A 16,895-nucleotide genomic window follows, 5' to 3' on the forward strand; every position below is an offset into this window, starting at 1 on the left:
AATCCTCACTTTATTGCTTGGGTAGTAAGAATAACTTACCCATGCTAAGAAACATTACAATCTAATACATTACCATCATCTTCCTCCTAGTTTGCCCAGAATTCAGAGCTGATCTGAGATCAGAAGGTGAGCAGGTTTACATTAAAAGTGGAAACAAAAAACACCTGACCGGGAGGTGGTGCAGTGGATAGAGCATCGGACTGGGATGCAGAGGACCTGGGTTCGAGACCCCAAGGTCACCAGCTTGAGTGCAGGCTCACCTGGTTTGAGCAAAGCTCACCAGCTTGGACCCAAGGTTGCTGGCTCGAGCAAGATTTACTTGGTCTGCTGAAGGCCCATAGTCAAGGCACATATGAGAAAGCAATCAGTGAACAACTAAGGTGTCGCAACAAAAAACTGATGATTGATGCTTCTCATCTCTCTCAGTTCCTGTCTGTCTGTCCCTATCTATCCCTCTCTCTGTCTCTGTAAAAAAAAAGTGGAAACAAAACCATGACACAGTTTTTAAAGGCAAGAATTGAAGGGGGTCAAAGGCAGGCACCGGTGTGGAGCCTGGGTCTGGTCTGGTGGACTGCATACAGCCTCCGCTCTGCAGGGAGGTGGGACGGCTCCCTTTAGCCGAGAGGTGTTCAACTCTAAATGTGGACCCCGAGTCCCTGCGGGCCTTCTGCTGGCCTCCTCTCAATGGCACCCTCTCTGGCTGGAAAAAGCACTGGTGGGGATGTTCAAAGAAATCTGATGTTTCTGCTAGTTACTGAATTTGTTTATAAAACATACAGATGTCACCAACACAATTCCTTAGAAGCACTGGCAGAAATAAAATGAAAAGTAATGCTGCAAGAATATTCTGAAACTTTCTGAAAGTGTTCTGCAGAGAGGGAAGAGAAACCCCCATAAAGGATCTAGACAGAACCAATGTGTTGCTGTTGTGAGGATGTTTCAAGAAACTGTGATGTCCTCAAGCAGGCTGGTGTGCCACTTTGGTGCGGGGCAAACTGGGAGCCAACTGGAGCCACAGTGGCTTTTAAATAGGTCAACAGTTCCAATGACAGAACTTGCCACTGTGTATCACAAAACCGTCAAGCCCAAATTTACTGAAATGCTTGAGGAGCATGAGGTCCTGGTAAATTGAACTATTTTGCTTAAGTGGGAAAACCTTGCTCCTTTAAATCTTATTGCTGATATGAAGGAAAGTATACTGAACACAACTGAACAGCTTATTTAATGCTCATGCACCTATTGAAGGCCTGCCATGTGTCAGATACCAGGTGAGGCAGGTAGTAGGGATCAGTGATAACAGGATGTGGTCCTAAGCTCACTGGGTCCAGCAGGGTAACGCTGAGAATCTCAGCCCCACAAAAAACTCTACTGACGTGCAGGGCTGAAGGATTTACATTAATGGTTCCCACTGTACTGAAAGGTCAAACAATTCTATCAGGAACAGAGCCCTTCCTCGTCATGACTCTCAACCACGGACAGTGGGGTCAAAAGTGTCCCACCAGGAAAGGGGCAAATTCATTTGAAAAGTGATCCCTACATGGACCAGATATTTGCATTTCATTTCCCTCCATGAAATGCTTCCTTCCAATGAAATCACTGCTGAGCTACATGGAGCCGCCAAACCTAACTCCCTCTCTCTCACATACATGCACACACACACACAAGTTCTCAGGAAGGCATCCTTCAGTTTTTTTATGAGTCACTTCCTCCCACTAAAAAACTACCAAATGCTGGAAAAAATTTCAGTTGAACATTCTTTTTAATGCAACCATGTATTTCACTTCTAATTGGAACTCTCAGCACCTACTGAAATGTATCTGCGTTTGTAGGAAGAATGTGATGATTCAGGTGTTTGTTCTGATTGGGAAATGGCTTCAGCGCTTCCTCATAGCTGCTCCAGGACTGCACCCTCCTGCAGCCTCTGCTCACAGACCACGGTGCAACCGGCAGCTTTCCTTCCCTTCCATGGTGTGCCCGCTGCTCAGGGTGTGAGGCTGACTGGGGCCCTGAGAGCTGGTGACAAATGGTCTGCGCTGTCCCCGCCTGGGCTCAGGTCCCAGTGATCCCACGGCTTAGGCATGGCGAAGCTCTGGACCCCTCCCACGGGGAAAGTGCAGAAGCAGACCTGACCAACCTGAACTGCCACGGTGGAGTGTGCGAGCACCAGGAGGCAGCGGGCCCTGGCTGCACAGCTGGGGCCACCCCTTGCTGGCTGGGTGACCTGGGGCAGTTTTAACCTGAGTCCCAGCTGCCTGTCTACCAAATGGATAGAATACAGCCAGCTCTGCCTGCCTTGTGGCTTGTTGTCAGATATACAATGGGATGATGTATGTGAAAGCGGTCATGTTTATACATTGTAAAAAGTTATTCAAATAGATTGAGAAAGGGGATGTTATTTTCACAAAACAGAGTTTGTCCCTTGAGCTCACCACGCCCCTCCCTCACCCTGCCACTTCTTGGACCATTAGGACAGGAGATCTGAAGGATGATGGAGGTGATATTCTCTCAAACTGTCAAGGCTATAAAATCAGGAGCTGTTGAGTGGAAGCACAGATTGCCACGGGCTATGCAGAGGCAGCCTGGTTCCCAGTCTGGGGGCAATGAACATGCCTACTTACCTTCTTGCCTTCTCCATAAATAAGGGGAAACTTCAAGTCATCATCCCCAATGGTTTTGTATGCCCTGTAGGGGGATAAACAACATTTCTTTAAAGGTTTGCACTTAATTAGTGACCCAGTGCCCTGACACAGGCCTGAGTCTCCGTTAGCTCTCATCTCTGCTGATCTCTTTCTTGATAGTCACTCCCCTTACAAAATTGTGTGTGTGTGCATATTTTAAAAAATCAGATAATAAGCAGGCTTTATATGCTTGAAGAGGGGAAAAAAATAAGCTGGTATATTCATAATGAGCAAGGAGGGGAGATGGTTCCCGTCCTGAGCCTTTAGTGACTGTGCAGTAATGAAGTGCCCAGCAGCGGTGACAGACAGGGTCCTTCTCATGATTCTGAAACTGTGAGAGATGGATGGAGTGATGCTCCAAGAGCCAGTTCTCACCTTCAGGGGTTGTTTACACCAAAGCAGCCTTGTATTGGGATGGCTGGTGAAGGAATATTTACAGCCCGTTTGACCTTAGTCTGATATTCAAAGTTGGCAGAAAATTGTTTCACAATAGCTATAAAATGACCATTTGACAAAGAGAAAGAAAAACCAGTCTTTGTGCTTCAGTGGCTGATGCTGGGACTTGGCTGTTCAGATGCCACTGCATATGCAGTGGAGGCTCAGGCAAGGCAGCAAATGAAGCTTGTGTCTTGCAATTTTGCTCATAAGGGATTTAAAGAACAAGCACAAAAACATGGTTCCAATTACTGGCTGTATCCAGGGCAAGCATCTCCACCGGTTCTGGTCTGTTTCCTCATCTAGAAAATGAGGATAAGCACAGAGGAAGTAAATAGCTTAGTACACAGCCTGGCACTTAGTAAGTGCTCGATGAGTTGTAACTATTACCTATCGAGGTATAAGTATTAGTTATCGAACTATAACTATTAGTAGGTAATTAATACGTGGCACACCAGTTTCCCTTCTTCAAAAGGGGGGTGGCACTGCCTACCCACCACCTGGATGAAATGAAAGTGGGGGTGGGTTCTACTAGGTCAGGTGCAAGAAGCAAGATGCTTTTCTAACATAATGTCCCCTGCGTGCATGAAAGAAACGACATTGTGAAATGGCCTCCCAGCCCCGGACATCTCTAAGCAACTTGGGAGTGAAGCTGAAATCAAAATATACACAAAAGAATGCAAGCCAATTTAAAGAGTCCAACCCCAAAGCTAAAGCAGGCACATCCTTATTTTCCAGGACGTTATTCAGTTAGGCTGTTCCTTTCCAGGGGGGTGGGGGTAGAGTGGCTTCAAGTTCAGTCAGCACTGCTTTCTGTGCAGCTCTGGGCAGGTGGATGAGCCTCTCTGGACATCGGGTTCTGCGTTAATCAGAAATGGCAAATACCTGGGGGGGGGGGTGGAGATCACTTGTGGGCTTGCTGTGAGGATCCCAATAGGCTTGTGAATGTGACGAGCTTACTTAGTTGTGAGCATTTAGTGCCTGGAACCTGCTGCTGCTGCTGTCAGGTGACCCAAGAAGTGCTCTGGAACTGGACTGTCAAAAATAGGATCTCCTGCCCCTAACACTACCAAATTCACACAAAGTAAAAATAGCTACTTAAATGTTTTTATACTCACATGAACTATTTAAAACACTGTAGTATACCAGTCATTGGGGAACAAACAGTGCTATTATTAGAACACAGACTGAGCCTGGGGGTTGAATGAGTTTGTAGACCAGTGGTTCTCAACCTTGGCTGCACACTCAACCACCCGGGAGGGCTTTAAAATAGCCTGATGCTCAGGTTACAGCACAGAGCAATTCAATCTGGATCTCTGAGGAAGGGGCCCAGCACTGGAAGTTTGTTTAGGCTTCCCAGGTGATGCCAATGTGCAGCCCAGGTTGAGAATTACTGCTGTAGACCAAGTGCCATTAACCAACATTCAAATTCAGTTGAGTGACAGCCCCTGTCAGCATGACCCTGAAGATGACAGACTATATGACTCAGGGGAGAGGAAGGCAGTAGCATAGTAGAACTTGGGGACCGTGGAGAAGAAGGTGTAGAGAGTAAGAAGACAGGCTCAGACAGAGGAGGACGCAGTGGGGACAGTGCCGAGAGGAGCCTGGAAACCCAGAAGCAAGAGTCTGGAGTTCAGTGGGAGACAGAGCAGCAGCCTGATAGTCCATGACTAGAGATTACTTCCAGCTCAGCAGACACAGGCTAAGAGCACTCCTAACGGCTTGAAAAGGCAGAGAGAAAACAGTTCTGTTACTCCATCACAAGCCCAGGTAATCGATTCTCCCGGGGCAGAGATTATCAGGAGCATAAAGTCTGTGTTATTGCAGCTCTAACAGACAGACATTCATCTTGAAATTGTCACCCATGAGGTCAAAACAATTGTAAGTGCTAATGTTATATTTTAGCTCTGTTTCTTCATCTTCAAGAACAGAAAAACTAAAAATAGAAGGGAGAACTCTGGATAAGGAAGGGTTATTCTGTTTCTGTCATTTTGTTTTTCAATCAAATGGGAGTCCTCTCCGCACCTTCCTCCCCACAAATGACAAGAGTGAAAAACTAGAGAGAAAGTACAATGCTCTCTCCCCTTCATCTTTAAGTTAGTCTTGAGTAAAATAACCAAGAGTTAAAAGTTAATGTGATTCAAACTGTATAAATGATTGCCAGCTACCAAGAAAGCCAGCAGCTAAGATGCACTGAACACTCACATGCCCTACTCTGTACCCGCCCCTGCCCCACCCCTGCTGCCAGCGCCCGGAATTGCTCAAGCTCCCTGCCCATCCTGTGTGGAAATGAAGGGCTGTGTTCAGGGAGGTGAGGCTCCTCTCCCAGTTCACACATGTTAGTGACCCGGAGGCTAAACTTAGACTTTCCCAGAAAACACACCAAACACATGTGATGTCAGGGCTCAGCTCCGGGGATTTCTTATTCCAGTTTTGAAGAGTCTCAAGGAGACCTTTGTCATCCACCTCTCAGTGAGTGAAAATCAGGCATTTGATGAACGGGTACTTTTGGCAAAAGAGGAAGAAGAATTTTCTGTATGAGGCAAGAGAACAAAAGATGACTACATGTGGACAAAACTAGTGGCTGCTGTGCCACAGTCTACAGGGAAACAGAAAAGCCAGGACCCAACCATCTGTGCTCTTGACCTGCCACTCCTCCCAGGTCACTGCACCCGTGACCACAGTCTGACCACAGAGTCTGCCGGCGCCCTCGTCCACAGAAAGGAGGGCTCCTCAAGTCAGTTCTCGCTATGAGGGACCGCCCCAGTTCCCGCCCACCAGAAAGGCCTGCCTGCTCTTCCGAGTTCATTGCAGTTCACGTCTGGGCTGTGGACTTGAACCTGCGCTTCCAGCTGGCCTTGTCTCCTCCACCCCTCTTTCAGCTGGAGGAGGCAAGAGGTCAAGGACAGAGACTTGAAGCTTGAGAGCTCTGAGACATGGAGAATAGTATTTGTGACTGGAGATTAACAACAACAAAAAATGGTCTATTCTTTCTCATCAGCTCCTACGATTTCTGAAATCCTGATTAAATTTTATTTTTATTTATTTTTAAATTCATTTTAGAGAGAAGAGAGAGAGAGAAGGGGGGAAGGAGCAGGAAGCATCAACTCCCATATGTACCTTGACCAGGCAAGCCCAGGATTTCAAACCAGTGACCTCAGTATTCTAGGCTGACACTTTATTCGCTGCGCCACCACAGATCAGGTGGAAATCCTGATTAAATTTTAAAAAATAACTCCAGAAACAGATTACTCACTAGTTTTACAATACTATAACTGGCCAGAGATCATATTCAAATAATTACTTGAAGCACAGCTGAAAGATGTAGGAAAGATTTTTAGAATAACTCTTATTTTGGGTCAAGCTCTATGAATATTTGAGACCACTAACAAAAAGATGAGAAAAAAAATGCAAGGCTTAAAAAGGGCCAAATTACAGGGCTTTCTCTAACTCAAGGCAGTTTTCTTAGAAGATCCCACTAAACATTGTTTTTAAGGCAACAATTTCCTCTTGCAATGTTGATTCTGCAAAGCCCCAAAGACAAGGCACCAGGCGCCTGGGACCCACCAGAAGTGATAGCACTGAGGACTACTAAGTTGGTTGTGCTCCAAATGCAGGAATCCTTCCTACAACACACCTCCTATTGGTCCCTGGCCTCTGACATCAAATGTACTATTAGAGTCACTGTCCTAGGACCTTGATAGTACCTACCATCAGAAGAACAGCACCACTCCACCGAAGAATAGCAAGAACCAATTCTTAAATTGACCCAAACAGCCATCCATTGGTGTATCTTCTGGAAAAACATGAACTAAAACTAGTCTCTCTTCTACCTGAGAGTGCTACAAATATTTGATGAGAGCTATCATGAAGTTTCCTCCTTTCTAGTGCCTTCAACAGTTTCTCACAGGACCTGGGCACCATCCTTAACCATCCAAGTCACCACCCATTTCAACTTATTAACTGAGCACCAAATTCCTAGTTTGTCAGCATCCTCAGAGAACGGCACTGAGAACTAAAAACTCTTACGATGTGGTCCACATAAGAATGAAATGGTTACTTCTTGGATACAGACCTTGTTCTTTTAAAATTACTGCAGCTTGTATTTGCATTATGTGCATGTATACGTGTAGTTTAGGGTCATATATTGAAATGATGAGTAAAAACAACCAACCAACCAAAACTGCCCCACCATTAGTCCATGAGAAGAAAGGCCCTAGAGATTTGTGGTCTTCTCTAGTTTACACCAACATAATAGGTATTGTACTCTAAATGGAAAATTCCACTGCCCTTATTAATTTTATCTTGCTGGTTTCAGTCCATTGTTCCAACCCACCCAGAGACATCAGTTCTCCTTCTAGGCTAGTCAAGCTCAATTTGATAATGAGCTCTGCTATCTTCCTCCAGCAGTTGGAAAAAATGCTAAGCAGAACCAAGTCATTAGAGACCTTCCTCCAGGCCAAGCTTACCAGACAAGGGGTGTATCAACAGTTCTTAATGGCATGTAGATGAAAGTGTGTGCAATTTGAAAAACTGTATTCTTGTCTGGTGGTAAGGCACAGAAGATAGATTCAACAGTAGAAGGTAGACAATGAGATATTAATGTTTAAAACGGGGTGGAAGGGATTTAGGATTTGAAATGGCTGAAAATATTGATCCAGGCAGACCGTGTCTATCTTTGGTACAGACTCTGGGTCTGGCTCTCGCCGTCTGCAAGGCAGAAAGGATGGTGTCGGGACTCGGGCGAAGGCAGTGACGGTGTTGAAAACCGTTCCATTCTGTCCTTTACCTCTCTATTCTCAGAGCAACAAGAGTAATTATTTAAAAATGTCAGATAATGTCATTGCCCAACACTAACCCTCCAATGATTTTCCTATTATACTCTAAATAAAAGCCAAGTAATAAAACAACCTTCTTTAAAATCACTCTCCTTCCCCAAATGTCCTATTCCCCTTCTCTGCTTGATTTTTTACCCCATGGCATTTACTTCCACTTAAGATTTTTAAGTATTTTGATTCTTTATTGTGTTTATTTTTTTCTACTGCTCCCCTGTTCACCCCCCCCCCCCCTTGAGTTCTGTGAGGCAGAGATTGCTGTTTTGCTACTTGTGGTATCACTGGTGCCTAACAGCCTGCCCAGTGTACAACATTCAACTAAGGAGCCAATCACTGACTACTACTTACTCCGCAGTGGCTTTATTCTGCCCTCTGTGTTTTCTTGCTCTTTATATGTTTACAAAACAGAAGCAAAGCCCCTTCTTGTTTTCTGTGACTGCCCTCTCAGTCTCGGGCACGCCGGTCACAGAGGGCGCCCACTCACAGGCACACCCTTTTCTGGCCTCTGGCGGCTCCTTGGCGTCTTTCAAACACACTCTCTCCACCAGAGAGGCCCTCATGCAGACACACTGCCGTCCCTTCATCCTTCCCGTGAGGAACAACTTTAGGACTCCTCTAGAATAAACACCTCTAGTCTCTGTGTCAGTTTTGTTATTTTTATCAGAAATATCTTGGCTTGCATTTTTAGTCTGTCCAACAGTGCTGTAAGAAAGTCTCCCACAACCATTTCTCAAACTTTATTGATTTTAGACAGAGAGAGAGAGAGAGAGAGAGAGAGAGAAAAACATTATTTGTTGTTCCACTTATCTATGTATTCATTGGTCGATTCCTGTATGTTCCCTGACCGGGGATTGAACCCGCAACCTTGGCATATCAGGACGACATTAACGAACTAAGCTGCCTGGCCAGGACTCTCTCTCTTTTAATCCAGTCATCACTCCTCAGTTTAAATCTCCCCACTGGCTTTTCTATTATCTTGAAGTAGAATCCCACAATGGGGCCCTCCACAATCTGACATCTTTCATCATTCTGCTGTGCTTGTAACACCAGCCTTTTTGCTATTTAACACGCCTTGCCCTTCTGTCTGCCTGGGCCATCCTTCTCCAAAGCCCCCATACTGGCTGCTGTGCATCACTGCTGTGCGGCCTTCTCTGGCCGCTCAGCCACCGAAAGCACAGTGCTCCCACTCATCCTGTTTCAATTCTTCATGGCACATACACAGCACAAACTGTAACCACATTATTTTTGTTCATCTGTTTAAATTCTGCTCCCCCCAACCCCACAACATTCGCTCCTAGAAGCAAGACTCTGTCTTATTCACTGCTATATCCTCATATCTACAACTGTGCTGGCATATTATGGATACAAAGTAGTTACTAGCTAAATGGCTGAATAAATGAATGAAGGCTGGCACTTCCTCCTTCGCACACAAGCTTGCCTCTCAAGATACACCCCAGTTTTCACTTCCTCATTCATTTTGCCTTTATGATAAGCTTTTTCCTATGGCAGAAATTCAGGGTTGGATCCTATCACAGATTTTTGTTTCATATTAAAATTTTAGGTTCCCTTTTATCACCAATACAGGGTGGAGCAAGCGTAGGTTTACAGTTGTTCATATGGAAATAATAAAAATCTCAAGGATAAACTGTTTTTTGTACTCACAATGATAAGTACCTACTTTTGCCTCAGCCTGTATATATTAGTAGACTCATAAAATTATATATATAAAAAAATATGTGATCCTCTTGCCTATTACTTTCTCCTGATCATTCCAGAATGGTAGTGTTTGTTGCAAGGGTTGCTTTTTCTATATTAACTCCAGTTAAAGACTACTTGTGAAGGCAAGTCTCCTACTTGAGAAAATTCTTCCTAGTCTTTGCTGGATTCCTCCATTTCTAGCCAGAGCCCCCAGTCTGACTCCCAACGCACAGGCCAGTAGCTCAAAGTTCATGCTCTGGTGCTACCTACGCAGATCACTTCCCACAGTCTCCCTTCTCTCCTAAGTCATTAGGATAAGGGACAGATACACCACTGTTTCCTAAACCTGAATTTCCTCAGCAATACTTCAAAGTTATTTTAGAAGAACGTGACCCCTTCTCGAGGAGGAAGGGACCATTTTCTTTTAGGGACTGCCTGATCTTGTCAATCCATGCATGTGACTCCAACAGTACACCCTGTGAGTCACATTATTCCACTTGCTAACCTCTCGTCATGGCCTTGGATGCTTCTCCTCCCCTGGGAAGCTTTCTTCCTGAATTCTCTCTTCCCTCCTGGCGGATCCTACTGTGGTCCATTAAAGAACACCAGGCAGGAGTCAGAGGTTTTGAGATCACATCCCAGTCCTCATTTGAACTAGCTGTGTGAACTTGGAAAAGCCCCTTGACCTCACTGAATTTGCTTCTTCGGCTGTATTCTTCAGGGAAGGTTGCAAGCATCACATGCAAATGTGCCTGGGAAAGTCCTTTGTGAAGGAAAAGATGCTATTTAACTACAAGTTGTGGCTATTGAGTTCCTAGGGACCTCAATCTTTCTTCACAGCAGACACAGGGCACAAAGAACTGGTGACCACAAGCAGGAAGCCAGCACATCCCCACAGGTAAACCACTTTTTGCAGAGCTCCCAAGACACCTCAGTTCATACCTTTCCTACTGTTGCTAAAGATATCAAAGCACGAAGGACAGCAGCACCTGTACAACTTGTCAAGAAAGGTTCCTAGTTCTGCTCTAATGTGAACAGTCTCTCAAAGATATCTCAGAGCTCATGATCTCAAGGGAGTGTTTGTGGATTGGTCTGAAATAGTCAGAAAAGGAGAATCTTCCCCCTCATCCAGAAGCTCTGAGTCCCCCTAGGAGGGAGGTAAAAGCAATAGGAAATCTCATTTTGCTCACAGCAGGACCTAAGTTCTCGGCAGAAAGAGGCACATTTCACTGTGGTTGAGCAGGTCTGGATTGGGGGTGGTGGGCAGAAGCGACTAGGTCTTTGGTCTCTACTTTTATCTTCCTACAGCCAATCTTAGCAGAAGCCTGAATCCCAGGAGGCCAGGAATGAAACACCACTTAGGCCTGCTTGTCAAGAACAGACACATGGAACCTAAATGCCACTTGTAGCTTTTGAGAGCTTGGCATGATCCCAACTAAGCAGTTCATGAAATACATAAAGGCACTCCCAGACTTGCCTCTCTCCACACCCACCCTCCCCAGACCTTTCTGGAAAAAGCAACACAGGACCGGCAATCAACTCACGCTCTCTTGCCCAGCCAGCCATCTATATTACCAAAGGAATCAAACACAAAGACAAACCATGGAGCTCAGTGAATGGAAGCTGCTACCTGCTTTTTGAGGTGGCCCTGCAGCTGGCGGGCCTGTCCCCTCTCACCGCATAATGGTCCATGCACGTGTGTTTCCCATAAGGCTACACTAGAAAATTTTGGTATTTTATTGAGTCTTACCTTTAATTTTTTTAAGTTTTTGTTAAAAGGCCCCTTTTTCCTGGTTTCAGAGATCCACAGTTAAGAAACTCCCAGAAATTTATTAAATTTGTCTTTGGATCAAATTTAAAAAAATTTTATTGCCTGACCAGGCGGTGGCGCAGTGGATAGAGTGTTGGACTGGGATGCTGAGGACCCAGGTTTGAGACCCCGAGGTTGCCAGCTTGAGTGTGGGCTCATTTGGTTTGAGCAAAGCTCATCAGCTTGGACCCAAAGTTGCTGGCTTGAGCAAGGGGTCACTCACTCTGCTGTGGCCCCACGGTCGGTCACGGCACATATGAGAAAGCAATCGATGAACTACTAAGGTGTTGCATGCACAACGAGAAACTAATGATTGATGCTTCTCATCTCTCCATTCCTGTCTGTCTGTCCCTGTCTATCCCTCTCTCTGACTCTCTGTCTCTGTTAAAAAAAATTATTGAATTTATTGGGGTAATACTGGTTAAAAAATTATATATATATATTTATATATAGATAGATAGATAGATAGGTTTCGGGTATACAATACTATAATACAGCATCTGTATACTGTATTGTGTGTTCACCACCCAAGTCATCTGCTTCTGTCACAATTTATTCCCCCTTAACCTCATCTACCTCCTCCACCCCCTTTCCCTCCTGCAATCCCCACACTGTTATCTGTGTCTGTAAGGTTTTCTTTTCATATTTTTTGCTTACTCCACTCATCTTTATCACCCAGTCCCCCAACAATGCTCCCCTCTGACAGCTGTCAGTCTCTTTTCTGTATTTAGAGTCTGTTTCTGTTTCATTTTATTTATTAGATTCCACATATAAGTGAAACCATTTGGCATTTTTCTTCCTCTGACAGCTTTATTTAACTTATTATTCTCCAAGCCCATCCACGCTATTACAAAAGATTGCCTTCTTTTTTTACGGCCAAGTAGTATTCCATTGTGTAAATGTACCACAGCTTTTTTACCTACTCATCTACTGACGGACACTTGGGCTGCTTCCACATCTTGGCTATTGTAAATAATGCTGTTACAAACATAGGAGTGAGTATATTGTTTTGAATCAGTGTTTTGGGTTTCTTCAGATATATTTCTAGAAGTGAAATTCCTGGGTCATAGGAAGTTTCATTTTTAACTTTTTGAGTAAACTCCATACTGGTTTCCACAGTGGCTGCACCAGTCTGCATTCCCACCAACAGTACACAACAGTTCCCTTTTCTCGGCTTCCTCACCAATACCTGTTGTTTGTTGATTTATTGAAGAAAGCCATTCTGACAGGTGTGAGGTGGGTTTTTTTTTTAATTTAAAAACTTTTTTGATTAATTTTAGTGAGAGAGGAAAAGTGAGAGACGGAAACATTGATCTCTTCCTGTACGTGTCCTGACCAGGGATCAAACCAGCGACCTCTATGCTGGCAAGATGCTCTGAACCGAACTGTCCGGCTAGGCCTCTCATTGTGGTTTTAGTTTGCATTTCCCTGATGATTAGCAACGTTGGGCATCTTTTCATTTGTCTACTGGCCAGCTCTAGTTCCTTCTTGGAGAGGGTCTATCGGTCCTTTACCCATTTTTTACTGGATTTTTGTGTGTGTGCTGTATTTATTTAAGTTATTTTTTTAAAATATTTTATTGATTGATTTTTTTTTTAGAGAGAGAAAGAAGCTGAGAGAGAAAGAGGCAGGGGAGGAGAGAGAAGCATCAAATCTCCTATGTGTGCCTTGACCAAGCAGACCTGGGGCCTTGAACTGGCGACCAGCATTCTGGGTCAAGGCTTTATCCACTATGCCACCACAGGTCAGGCCAAATTGATTAAGTTCTTTATAAATTTTGGATATTAAACCCTTATCATATGTATCATTGGAAAATCTGTTCTCCAATTCAATGAGTTGTCTTTGCATTTTGTTCATGGTTTCCTCTGCTGGGCACAAACTTTGTTTGTTTCCCTTGTCACAGGAGAAATATCAAAAAAAATATCTGATACAAGAAATGACTGAGATTTTATTGCCTGTGTTTTCCTCTACAATTTATAGTTTTGAGTCTTACACTAAACTCTTTAATCCATTTTGAATTTTTTTTGTGTATGGTATAAGAAGGTGGTCTAATTTCATTTTTTTGTGTGTACCTGTCCAATTTTCCCAGCACTATTTTTTGAAGAGACTATCTTTACCCCATTATATGTTCTTGCCTCCTTTGTCAAATATTAATTGACCATAAAGGCAGATGGGTTTATTTCTGGGTTCTATATTCTGTTCCATTGATCTATAGGTCTGTTTTGAATACGATGGTATTGTAGTATACTTTTATATCTGGTAGAGTGATTCCTCCAACTTTGTTCTTCTTTCTCAAGATTGCTGTGGCTATTCAGGATCTTCTGTGGCACCATATGAATTTTTGAAATATCTGTTCAAGTTCTATGAAAAAATCATTGCTATCTTGATAGAAATTGCACTGAATCTATAGATTACTTTGGGTAGTATGGACATTTTAATTATGCTTATTCTTGCTATCCATAAACACAATACATGCTCCCACCTATTTGTATCTTCTTCAAGTTCTTTATTCTGTGTCTTACAGTTTTCCAAGTACAGGTATTTTACAACCTTGGTTAAATTTATTCCTAGATTAATTTATTTTGATGGTGTTATAAATGGGTTTTCATTTCCCTTTCTGATAATTCATCATTGATATATAAAAATGCAGCTGACTACTAGATTTTGTATCCTGCTACTTTATGGAATTCACTTATCAGTTCTACTAGTTCTCATTTCATGTAATCTTAGGCTTCTTTATATATAGTACCATGTTATCTGCAAATTCTGACAGTTTTATTTCTTTCTTTCTAATTTGGATACATTTTATTTCTTCTTCCTCTGTGATTTCTATGGCTAGAATTTCCAGTACTATGTTGAATAAGAGTGGTGAAAGAGGACATCCCTGTCTTGTTCCAATCTTATTGGGCAAAGTTTTTGCCCATTGAATATGATGCTGGCTGTGGATCTGTCATGTATGGCCTTTATTATATTGAGGTATGTTCCCTCCATTCCAACTTTGCTGAGATATTTTTTTTGTTGTTATCTGTTTTTACCATAAATGGGTACTATATTTTACCAAATGCTTTTTCTGCATGTGGTGTGTCAAGTTTATTGGTTTGTGGATGCTGTGCCAACCTTGCATCCTTGCAATAAATCCCACGTAATCATGCTGTATGTATGACCTTTGTAATACATTGGTGGATCCAGTTTTCTAATATTTTGTTGCTGATTTTAGCATCTATGTTCATTAGGAATATTGGCCTATAATTTTCTTTCTTTGTAGTGTCCTTATTTGGTTTTAGAATGAGTATAATACTGATCTTATAAAATTATCTTGGGAATCTTCCCTCCTCTTGAATTTTCTGAAATAGTTTGAGAGGATAGATGTTAGTTCTTCTTTAAATGTTTGGTAACATTCACCTGTGAAGCCATCTGGTTCAAGTCTTTTGCATTTTGGGGGAATTTTTTGATTACTGCTTCAATTTCCTTAGTTGGTGTATTCAGATTTTCTGAACCTTCCTGATTCAGTTTTGGAAGATTTTATGTTTCTGGGAATTTATTCATTTTGTCCAGATTATCCAATTTGTTGGCATACAGTTGTTTGTAATATTTTCTTACAATCCCTTGTATTTCAGTTGTTACTTCCTTTCATTTCTGATTTTATTTCTGTGGGTCTTCTCTTTCTTTCTTGATGAACCTAGTTAAAGAGTTGTCTATCTTGTTTATATTTTCAATGAACCAGCTCTTGGTTTCATTGATCTTTTGTATTTTTTTTAAGGCTTTATTTTATTTATCTCTGCTCTGATCTTTTTTTATTTCCTTCCTTCTACTCACCTTGGGCTTTGATGTTCTTTTTTCAAGTTCCTTTAAGTGTAAAGTTAGATTGAGGTTTTTCTTGTGTCTGTGATAAGCCTATAATGCTATGAATTTCCCTCTTAAGACTGCTTTCACTATGAACCCTAGATTTGGGGTTGTTGTGTTCTCTTTTTCATTTGTTTCAAGATATCTTTTTTGGGGTTTTTTTGTTTTATTTTTCTGAAGTTGGAAACGGGGAGGCAGTCAGACAGACTCCTGCATGTGCCCGACCGGGATCCACCCGTCATGCCCACCAGGGGGTGATGCTCTGCCCCCCTGGAGCATCGCTCTGTTGCAACCAGAGCCATTCTAGCTCCTGAGGCAGAGGCCATGGAGCCATACTCAGCGCCCGGGCCATCTTTGCTCCGATGGAGCCTCAGCTGTGGTAGGGGAAGAGAGAGACAGAGAGGAAGGAGAGGGGGAGGGGTGGAGAAGCAGATGGGCGCTTCTCCTGTGTGCCCTGGCCGGGAATGGAACCCGGGACTCTTGCACGCCAGGCCAACGCTCTACCACTGAGCCAACTGGCCAGGGCCTGTTTCAAGGTATCTTTTGATTTCTTCCATAATCTCATTGTTAACTCATTCATTATTTAGTAATATATTAATTAGCTTCCATGTCTTTGTGTGTTTTTCCTTTAAGGGTTTAGAACTCACAAAGCTCAGCAACAAACAAGCAAACAATCCAATTAAAAAATGGGAAGAGGAGCCTGACCACGCAGTGGCGCAGTGAATAGAGCATTGGTCTGGGACACGGAGGACCCAGGTTTGAGACCCCGAGGTCGCCAGCTTGAGCGCGGGCTCATCTGGCTTAAGCAAAAAGCTCACCAGCTTGGACCCAAGGTCACTGGCTCGAGTGGGGGGTTGTTTGGTCCACTGAAGGCCCGCGGTCAAGGCACATGTGAGAAAGCAATCAATGAACAACTAAGGTATCGCAACGAAAAACTGATGATTGATGCTTCTCATCTCTCTCCATTCGTGTCTGTACCTATCTATCTCTCTCTCTGACTCTCTCTCTGTCCCTGAAAGAAAAAAAAGAAAAAAAAATGGGAAGAGGATCTGAACAGACACTTCTCCCATGAAGACATACAAACAACCAACAGATATATGAAAAGATGTTCATCTTTGCTAGTTTTAGAACAATGCAATTTAAAAAATGCAAATCAAAACCACAGTAAGATATCACGTCACACCTGTTATCAACAGACATATAATAACAAGTATTGGAGAAGCTGTGGAAAAAAAAGAAACCCTCACTCACTGCTTGTGGGAATGTAAACTAGTACAGCCATTACGGAAGAAAACATGGTGGTGTCTCAAAAAATTAAGAATAGGCCCTGGCTGGGGTGCTCCAACCGAGCCAGAGACTTCTTGCTCAAGCCAGTGACCTTGGGTTCAAGCCAGCAACCATGGGGTCATGTCTGTGATCCCACACTCAATCTGGTGACCCCTAACTCAAGCTGGATGAGCCTGCACTCAAGCCAGAAACCTTGGGGCCTTGAACCTGGGTCCTCAGCATTCCAAGCCAACATTCTATCCACTGTGCCACTTCTTGGTCAGGCTGGGGGTCATATTTTGATGCACTAGGTCCCTGGATTTATGAGCT

General features: G+C 43.4%; 1 protein-coding gene across 3 annotated transcripts in view; it reads right to left on the reverse strand.

Annotated features, from left to right (window-relative positions):
* PPM1H (protein phosphatase, Mg2+/Mn2+ dependent 1H) overlaps nt 1–16,895 on the reverse strand; it is a 372,339-nt gene that overhangs the window by 75,870 nt on the left and 279,574 nt on the right. For 2 of the 3 annotated variants that reach the window (XM_066258890.1, XM_066258889.1), the window contains exon 7: nt 2,619–2,682. The exons of the other annotated variant lie outside the window; for it this stretch is intronic. In XM_066258890.1, coding sequence (XP_066114987.1) covers nt 2,619–2,682 — 64 coding nt within the window. The remainder of the gene's footprint in view (nt 1–2,618; nt 2,683–16,895) is intronic. 3 annotated transcript variants of the gene reach the window in all.

The sequence above is a fragment of the Saccopteryx bilineata genome, chromosome 2, assembly GCF_036850765.1.
Source record: "Saccopteryx bilineata isolate mSacBil1 chromosome 2, mSacBil1_pri_phased_curated, whole genome shotgun sequence".
In the NCBI taxonomy this organism is placed as follows: Eukaryota; Metazoa; Chordata; class Mammalia; order Chiroptera; family Emballonuridae; genus Saccopteryx; species Saccopteryx bilineata.